General features: G+C 35.1%; 1 protein-coding gene across 1 annotated transcript in view; it reads left to right on the forward strand.

Annotated features, from left to right (window-relative positions):
* Positions 1–10291, forward strand: part of DACH2 (dachshund family transcription factor 2) — a 193017-nt gene that overhangs the window by 125290 nt on the left and 57436 nt on the right. Inside the window, exon 7 of the mRNA XM_027767685.1 lies at positions 8011–8018. Within this exon, the coding sequence (XP_027623486.1) occupies positions 8011–8018 (8 nt within the window). The remainder of the gene's footprint in view (positions 1–8010; positions 8019–10291) is intronic.

The raw sequence follows: 10291 nt of genomic DNA on the forward strand, positions 1-10291 counted from the left end.
ATCTCCAAATTGTTTTCCACAGTGGTTTGATTAATTTACATCCCCACCAGCACTGTAAGAGAGTTCCCTTTTCACCACGCCCCTGCCAACACTTACCATTTTTTGTTCTTTTAATCTTAATCAGTCTGACTGGGGTTAAGTGGTATCTCATTGTTGTTTTGATCTGCATTTCCCTTACAATGAGGGATGGATGGACAGATGTTGAACATTTTTTACATATGCCTTCTAGCTATTCGCATTCATATTTAGAGAGTGTTTTTTTCCAACTCACTCTCCCATCTTTCAATAGGATTGCTCATGCTTTTTAGGAACAGCTGCTTGAGTTCCTTTTGAATTCTTGTTATCAGTCCCTTATTTGACACATAGTTTACAAAAATATTTTCCCATTCTGAGGGCTGTCTATTCACACTAATTACTGTGTCTTTTGCCTTGCAGAAACTTCTTAGTCTGATGTAATCCACTTGTCTATTCTGGGGATTATCGACTGTGCATTGGGAGTCTTATTTCAGAAGTTTTTCCCTACCCCAATGTCTAATTTCCCCAGTGTTTTCCAGGAGCAGTTTTACAGTTTGAGGTCTTAGATTTAGATCTTTGATCCACCTTGACTTGATTTTTGTCAGAGGTGAGAGGTAGGGGTTCAGATTAATCTTTCTGCAAGTGGAAATCCAGTTTTTCCAGCACCATTTGCTGAAGAGGTTTTCCTTTCCCCACTGGACTGAGTAGATTAATCTTAAAAAAAAATAAAAAGAATAATTCCAGGATATATACACACACACATTTGCACATAGGTATATATGTGTATATATGTATGTGTGTAGCTAGCTCATTTGAGATAACTTGGAGCATTATAATATTACTTTGTTTTTTTTTTTTTAATTGTAGAAGCATGTGGTTGTAGTCACACAGGCATAGAGTAGGTAGGGGTAAAGTTATTTCACCTTAATGGTTCAATTTGTAATTTTTTTTGAGAGGTTTTTGCTATAGGGCATGTGCGCTCTCCAGACAGAGAGAGACAGAGAGATAGAAAGCAAGAAATCACCTCCCAGGGGGAATGGCCACGCCGCAATCCCTTCTCCCCCATTCTCCTCTCGGGATCTTGGGCACACATGCACATGTGCCGGGACCCGAACCTCGGTCGACTACATAGGAGTACAGAAACATAGCTATTACGCTAACTGCTGGTCCCTCAATTTATGATTTTATAGATAAGATATTGTTATTAATTTTGACATTCAAAATGGTACAGAAGCTCTGTGAGATTTCTCTGATGAGCCATTGCTAGAAAACTGTAATTACAATGACCCTGTAGTCTGTCCCCATTTTATATGGAGAATGTTCTGTGAAGTCTCCAGGAATTTTAAATCATACATACACAGAGAAACATATACTCATCAATGACTAAGTGTGAGTCATCCTTTTTTTTTTTTCATTTAAGCACTAATATGCTCATATATTTATGTAGGTTGCTACACATTCAAAGCAAAATTTCTGTGGTAAGTCATCTTTGACTAAGAAAACTGTGGAGCCTGAGGAACCATCCTAAGTTCAAGGTGTTAAAGGATACTCAAATGTCAGCCCCTTAGCTTCAAAACATCTTTTGAAGAATAATGAAGAGCTCTTGGCTGATTTTGACTTGAGGTAGATGTAAGCAATTTACTTGAATTGCCTCTGGTTTCCCCACATCAGATTAGCTCATTTTTCCTAGTCAATTGCAAACATAAAACAAAAATCTGCCTTTCCTTCTTGCCCAACTCTCACCTCCAAATGGTATATAAGGATAAGTGATACATTTATAAATCTACCAATTTCTTTACTCAGAAATGGCCAGAAGGTGTGTCTTACCTTACAGTTTATATCACTGTTTAGTCAGATGACAAAGTTCAACTCTCAGATATAGCCACATATCTTTATTTTACAAAGGCAAATAGCACATTTGGGGCATAGTTTTATTATGACCAAAGAATCAATTCAATCTTCCTTTTTAGTTCTGAAATATTCTGAGGTCCTAATAACAATTATAGTTAAAACAGAAGATATTCCTTAAAGACTAAGTCCTTATTTTCAGGTAACATAATAACTCAGCACAGTGTCCTATCCACATGGCACTCATCAATAGCTAGTAACTAAAAATAACTTCATGAAACTTTCAGTGAATAATTCACAAGAAAAGACTAATAACATCAGTCTATGTTTACATCCCTTATTTTATTTATTTTATTTCTGTGGTAGATTTTTGAGTTTATAGTGACATTTACCAGATTGCACATTTGAAGATCAGAACAAAAATATTCATAGCCTCTTCATACAAGCGTCATAGAGATGTCATATGACTTGCTAAACACTGAGGCTTGTGATGATATAGTATCCAGTAGTTAGGCTCAATTTTGTTAACAAGTCAGCTTGACAATGAGGCTACAAAAGTGGTGTTTTTTTTCCTACTGTATTTGTTTGCTGAGTTTTTTATTAAATTGATTTTTTATTCCATTTCTCATTGTTCTAACCTGAGAATAAAAAGAATCATATTCCATGTTAAACTGAATCATCTCTCACTGTTAAAGAGAATACAAAATATTTTTAAGATACTCAAAGCTTTCTACATGATAATTTCTTCAAAATACAAATTGAAAACAATGTTTCAAAAATATCTGAAGTAGAGCTAGATATTATGATTTCCCTGGGTAAGGGAGATACTGAAGTTTCTACCGTTTTGAAAGAAGAGTTCAGAGTTAATATTGATGCTAAAGTATGAAAGTGTTTAAGTAAGAAGATAATGTTAACTCAGCAGTATCATTGCTTTGATCTTTGTTTAAAGTCTTACAAAACTAGATTGCTATTTGATTGACAACCTTGTCAAAGAGTGAATGAAGACTGACACCGTAATATTGAAAATGCAACGTTTACAAAACTTAAACCTGAGTTTTCTCATGACACTGTTTCTTTCCTGGAAGACGACATTTTAGATTGTTTTTAAATAAATGTGTATACTGTTAGGTACAGCTAAATGTGATGATTTTTGTCTCATGGTTTCTTTAATTCTATTCACTTTCTTGTACACATGGATTAAGTATGTCTCTATTAGCAAATGTGACTGAGAATCTGTGCAGCAAGGAAAACTCAAAAGCCAAATCCTCATCATCCTAAGTGTCTGCTTTCTGCCCCCCAAATATGACTTTTTTCCCTTTTTTTTTTTTAGAGGTTTTCGCTATAGGGCACGTGCGCTTGCCAGACAGACAGAGAGAGACATACAGACAGAAAGCGAGAAATCACCCCCCAGGGGGGATGGTCACGCCGCAATCCCTTCTCCTCCATTCTCCTCTTGGGATCTTGGGCATGCATGCACACGCGCCCAGCGTGAGTTCTAAGCCACCAGGCCCGGAATGCGAACCGCAGTTGACTACGTGGGAGTCCAGCGACATAGTCATTACGCTAACTGCTGGTTCCCCCAAATATGACTTTTTGAAAGGTGATATATTAATTCAGTATACCACAAGCAAGAAATTATGCTGTACAATTAGAACGCAGAATCTATAATCAAAAAAATCTGGGTTCCTTTTTAAGCTTTGCTGTGTAATTTGGGCAAGTGTCTTTAACCCCTCAGTGCCTGTTTCCTAAACTGGAAAAGGAGGAAATAGTAGTATCTATCTTACACTATCGGTATGAGAATTAAATTACATTCTAAATATAAAGTGTTTAGTATAGGACTTAGCATCTGTAATTATTACTATTATTTCAATATTTAGTATTATATTATACTCACCAAAAATAACCAAGAAATCTTGAAAACTGAATAAATAGAACAATTATTTGTCTTTGGCTATTTAATGGTCCTACTCACAAGGAACTAGAAGTCAGTCTAAACTACTTCTGCTGGGTTTACAAACCTATTTTGTTTTTTGTTGTTTCCAGTTTCAACCTTTTAGAGATATTCATGCTACACAGGCAGAGTGCAAAGCACTAAATCATCTTTTTTCTATATAACTGATAAAACTGTAAATACATGGAGATTATGAAGTTAAAAATAAGGCTTGCATGTTTTTCTATTTATCTGGGAATAGTGGAGATGGAATACTATATTTGGGGAGGGTGGGAAATGTTGAGGAAAAAGACATTGCCAGAATTATCATCTTTTTAATTGCCAGAAATGTGGTAGGATATATTCCTACTCGCAACTAGTGTTCTGAAATGGCTTTACTAAACACACAATGTGAATTGAAATGCTGAGCTAAATTGCCTTAGGGAAGTCCCATCATCAGCAGTAAAAGACACTTATAAAGTTCTTAAGCCCCTCGAGAACAGATTTTCTTCTTTTCTATATGAGTCACATTTGTGCTATTGTTATTTTAAGAAAAACATACTGTAAGCACACAGACATTGAGCATTTAATCAGGTGCTTTTCTGGAAGTTTATGAACTACACAGGCCTATCTCCTACTTTCTAGGAGCTTAAAATCACATTGAGAAAATAAAATTTCCTCCATAAATCAAACCTTAAATTATTTGTAATATGGCAATGATTGTTCCTAACCCAAAGGACCTGATTAAATTGTGGTCAACTCACCTCATTTTCATTTTCTTTAAAGCCACTACGACTCATTTAATGCTCAGAAAATTAAATTTCTTGTTTTATTTTTTTATTTAATTTTTATTGTCAACTTAGTAAGGTCTGAAAGAGTTTTCTCATCCTGTTTAAGAAGAAATCATTAATCTTGACTTGAGTTATTAACGTCTAGGAGATAAGAAGACCCATATATTAGCCTAGTTTTCATTGCTTGAATTTCTGTATGGAATTTTCAGAGTAAAATTTAGATATTGGTTTCACTACAGCAAAATTACATTACTTCTGAAGGAAAAAATTTCTAATAGAATGAAGTACTAATATTATTTTATTTATATATGATGCATATGCTTTAGGCTTGGTTTACCACAAATCTGATTTTTGGCCAAGTATAATTTATTAAAAAAGAATTGTTCATTATCTTTCAAAGTATTTTTAATATCATGATTTGGTTATTTTGACATTTTATTGTTTAAATTTACACCTTGGCCTTGTAACTTAAAACACAACAGTAGTGAGAGCAATCCTAAGACCCTGCTTTTTTCAATATTATGTGCTTTTTTGGTCTATTATTTTAATATGTTCTAAAAGTCACCCATTTGTGGCATTGAGAATGGGCAATGTAATTTATTGAACTTAAAATTCACAATCATCATCTTTACCTCCGTACTACTACCATCACATAAGACAACCTTTTAGCATCAGTTTTCATAATTCTCTTTTCCCTTACTGATTATGCTTATTTACCTCTTTGTGATGTATTCCTATTTTCCACCATTTTAGAAAATGTCTATATTAGGCATTTAGAAGCTAATTACTTCCATTTTGAAAACAAATATTCCTATGGTGGTTTAGTTAATAACTCAAGTTTAGAAAAGCTGTTCGTTTTTTTTCCCCAAGAATTATATCTGCAAATGAAAAGAACTCCTATGCAAACAGCAGCTTAAATATGTTCATGGTGTTTGGGCTCAAAACATTTCCCTAAAAAGAGATAAGTTACTGCTCCCTGTTTAAAACATGAGCCTTCATTTATTGTTTCCTTTCATCTGTTGAAATAATTACTTTTCTTTTGCCTAAAATAGTTTGTTCTGGTCATTAACATTTCTGTAAAATTAAGTTTGAAAGGTGCTTTTAATGTTCAGATAGACCACAGTGCACATTTGGCCGTTAAAATCAACCTACTTAATGCTGAACTAATGTTTAACACTCACAGCTATTTGAAGTAGTTCGCTGCTCAGTTTAATGGTGCTGCCAAGGGCAATGATCATATTACTTGCTATTATATTTTGGGGGGTTTGTTATTCCTGTAATAAAGACACTCAATGGCATTTCTGAACATAGTAGCTCAAATCCTTTACATAGCACTTCTCTACTAACAAGCTGCAGCCTGTATTTTCAGTGGAAATAGTAAGTGGGAGGCATTAGTTATGTTTTATTTCATGGAAATTCATTGAGAAAAGCAACTGTATTCATGACATTTTATAAGTGCGTGCATGAATGCTTATATGCACACAAATTATGGACAGTATGTCTATGTCTTTGATGAGTATAAACATGACTTATATGAAATTCATAGGAATCAATCTTATTACCATGTACAAAATAGAATAAGACAGAGCATAATTAACATATAATCATTGTGAATCTACCATGTATGCAAAGCCGTGTTCTAGGTGCTATAGAAATGTAAAGAGCTTTGATATAAAGCTCTTCATATAAGGACGTTATAGTATATTTTAAAACAGTAAGGATATCAGGAAAGGGACTATCACAAGAAAAGAAAGGATTACTTTGCACATGATTTAATATAGGCAACTGATGCTTTGAGCTCAGGCATAATGAATTGTGTAGTTGCCAGATATTTATGGAAAATGTGAGGCATGAGCTAAGTTTTGAAAGAAGAATGTGCTTAGTTTCATTAGAGTGAAGATATGAGGTGTTCCAGACGATGTGAATAAATGTACGGAGGATAATAATGTTGTCAGTTTATGTCATAAAATAGAACAATAGAAATATGACAAAAATAGAAAACCTCTAAAGTATAGTGCAGTTAAAAGGGAAATGCATAATTTTAGACTTTATCTTTTTTTACATATTCTTTCCAAAATATTTTTTAAAATATCAGTAACAATTAAAATCTAGTAAGATCTTACTATAAGTCAAGTATGTCTCTAAGAACTTCACAAATAAAAACTCATTTAAACTTAAAAAAGAACTTATGAGATAGGTACTATTTTTATCACCATTTAATTGATAAAACTGAGACATATTGGTAGTGCAGTAGGTAAGGTACTGAACTGCAGTGCTGGAAACCACGTGACTGACCATATGTTCTGATCCCCATCATGGTGACCTTGAAACACTCCAGGATAGTGCATGTATCCAAGATATTGACAGCTAGATAACTGGTGGAAGGGGATTCTGGTGTGACGAAACCCTGTTGAAGATGCTTCTCACTCCTTCTCTTTTCCTTTCATTCTTTTTTGAACATCTGTGCTCTCTATAATGAATAAAATAAATAAGTGTATTAATGCAATTCTGATCAAATTACCAGAGATATTATTCAAAGAAATAGGAAAAAATCATAAACATTTTCTGGAATTTTAAAAGGCTCCCTATCACCAAAGGAATACTATGCAAAAAAAATAAAGTAGGAGGCATCTCACTTCCTGACTTCAAAATATATTACAAAGCTGTGATAATTGAAACAGCATGATATTGGCACAAAAACAGGTATATAGCCAATGCAGAATTAGACTGCAAAATATATAGCCAATTTATTTATTTATTTATTTTTTTGAGAGGTTTTGCTATAGGGCGCCTGCACTCACCAGAGAGACAGAGAGAGACAGAAAGCGAGAAATCACCCCCCAGGGAGGATGGCCACGCCACAATCCCTTCTCCTCCATTCTCCTCTCGGGATCCTGGGCATTGCATACACATGCGCCTGGCATGACTTCAAGCCACCAGGTCCAGAACTTGAACTACGATCAACTATATGGGAGTCCAGTGACATAACCATTACGATAACTGCTGGTCCCTATCTTTAAGCAAGAAATCATCCTCCCAGGGGGGATGGCCATGCCATGGTGCAATCCCTTCTCCTCCATTCTCCTCTCGGGATCCTGGGCATTGCATACACATGCGCCTGGCATGACTTCAAGCCACCAGGTCCAGGACTTGAACCACTGTGCTCAATTAATGGTAGTTCAGTGACATAGCCATTACACTAACTGCTGGTCTAGCCAACTTATTTTTGACAAAGAGCACAAGACGACAGAATGGGAAAAAAATGTCTTAATCAAATGTTTCTTGGAAAAATGGATATCCACCTGCAGAAAAGTGAAACTTTTCTCTCACCATTAACAAAAACTAATTCAAAATGGATAAAAGATCTGAACATAAAACCTCAAATTATAAAACTACTGGTAGAAAACACAGAATAAACTCTTGGAGGCATCAGAGTAGGCAAAGACTTCCTAAATAAGACAATAATCCTGAACACGGACAAGTAGGACTACGTTAGGCTAAAAGGGTTTTGCATAGTAAAAGAATCAATAATTAGAAAGAAGAGACAACCCTTGGAATGGGAGAATATATCTGCAAACTATGCCTCAGACAAGCAGCTTACCTGTGATAAATAAATAAATAAATAAATAAATAAATAAATAAATAAATAAATAAATCCCAGTTAAAACATGGGCAAGCAAGTTGAACAGACAACTCTCCAAGGAAAACACATGAACAAACAAGAAACCTTTGAAAAGATGCTCTAAAGCTGTTATAAGGGAAATGAAAATCAAAATCACAATTACATACCACTTATCCCCAGTCTGAATGACTAGGATTTAAAAAATAATAGAGCAATAACTGCTGGTGAGACTGCAGTGAAAAGGGAACCCTCTTACTTTGTTAGAGATAACATAAATTAGTACTGCTATGGAGAATAATATGGGGGCTCCCCAAAAACTTACAAATTGAACTGACATTTTACCCTGTAATTCCACTCCTGGTTATCTACCCAAAGTATAGGAAAAACCCTCAGTTAGAAAAGTGCTTTGCACATCCATGTTTATTGTAGCATTATTCACAATTGCTAAGATGTGGAATCAACCCAGATGTCCAAGGACAAATGAATAATGGAAAAACCGTGACACATATATACTATGGAATAATACTCAGCTACAAAAAACAATGAGATCCTGACATGTGATGCAAAGTAGATGAATATGGAAGATTTAACGTTATTACGAAACAGGGAAGACTAGGAAAGAGAGGCATTTTATCCGCCCCCCCACCTTAATATATACCCAATGTCTGCATTCTCTGGTAGAAACTGAAATTTTGGAAGGTATAATAGCAGAGAAGCCAACTGAAGATACTAGATACAGTATAGGAGGGGTTGAGTAATGGGATGGGAGAAAAGGCATCAGGGGGAAAAAGAAGAAGAATTTTTAAATTTTTTTTAGAGAGAGATTTTTTGCTATACAGTGTGTATGCTTACTGGAGAGAGACAGACAGAAAATAAGGTTTCTTTTTTTTTGTTTTAGTTTAAAGAGAGATTTTTGCTATTGGACATCTGCACTCTCTAGAGAGACAGAGAGAGACAGAAAGTGAGAAATCACCCCCCCAAGGTGAATGGCCATTTTGTGATCCCATCTCCTTGATTCTTCTCTTGGAATTTTGGACAAGCACGCACATGTGCCTGGCATGAGTTTTAAGCCACCAGATCTGATTCTCAAACTGCGTTAAACTATGTGAGTCCAGTGATATAACCATTACATCATCTGCTGGTCCCAAACAGAGACTAATTTAACAGATACGAAAATGAAAAGTAATCTGTTGGGAACCAGCAGTTAGCGTAATGGCTATGTCGCTGGATTCCCATGTAGTCGACCATGGTTCGTGTCCCGGACCCGGTGGCTTAAATCTCACACCGGGCGCATGTGCGTGCGTGCCCAAGATCCCGAGAGGAGAATGGAGGAGAAGGGATTGCGGCATGACCATCCCCCCTGGGGGGGTGATTTCTCGCTTTCTGTCTTTCTGTCTCTATGTCTCTCTGTTTGGCGAGTGCACGTGCCCTATAGCGGAAAAAAAAAATTAATCTGTTCATGATAATGTATATGGTATTATCTTTGACTTGACTACTATTCAGTGTATTAATGCTGGGAAAACCATTTTGTATACTATAAATATGTACTGTGTACAAAATGTAAATATACATTAAAAATAAATAATTAATAAACTTTATAAAGAAGAAACCTGATGCAGAGATAAAATAAATTTTCCCAAGGGCACTCAGTAAATCTTTGAAACTTTATTTGAACATAGGCCATGACAGAACATGTATGCTTGATGACTATATTATACTTGTTTTTTTAGACTTTCTGGCCTAGATACCAGACTTAGGAGGTAAAGGAAATCATATTCTACTTTTTTATGTTGTGTTAATTTTTAATATATTTTTAAAATTTATTTTATTTATTTACATTCATTCATTTACATCAATACAATATATAAAGTAAGATTTTCCATCCAGAATACACTGTATATTGGCTCAATCAAGAATATTACCATACATGTTATTATCAACCAATAATTTTCCATTTCTTGTTTCTTATATATTTTGCTTTTTTTTGTTCCTCTTTGATTCCCCACCCATCACTCTCTGCCATTTTCCACCCTCTTCCCACACTGTCTCTGGTATCTACAGTTGTTTTCCATGCCTTTGTTTTAA

The sequence above is a fragment of the Tupaia chinensis genome, unplaced genomic scaffold (assembly GCF_000334495.1).
Source record: "Tupaia chinensis unplaced genomic scaffold, TupChi_1.0 Scaffold144426_1, whole genome shotgun sequence".
Classification (NCBI taxonomy): Eukaryota; Metazoa; Chordata; class Mammalia; order Scandentia; family Tupaiidae; genus Tupaia; species Tupaia belangeri.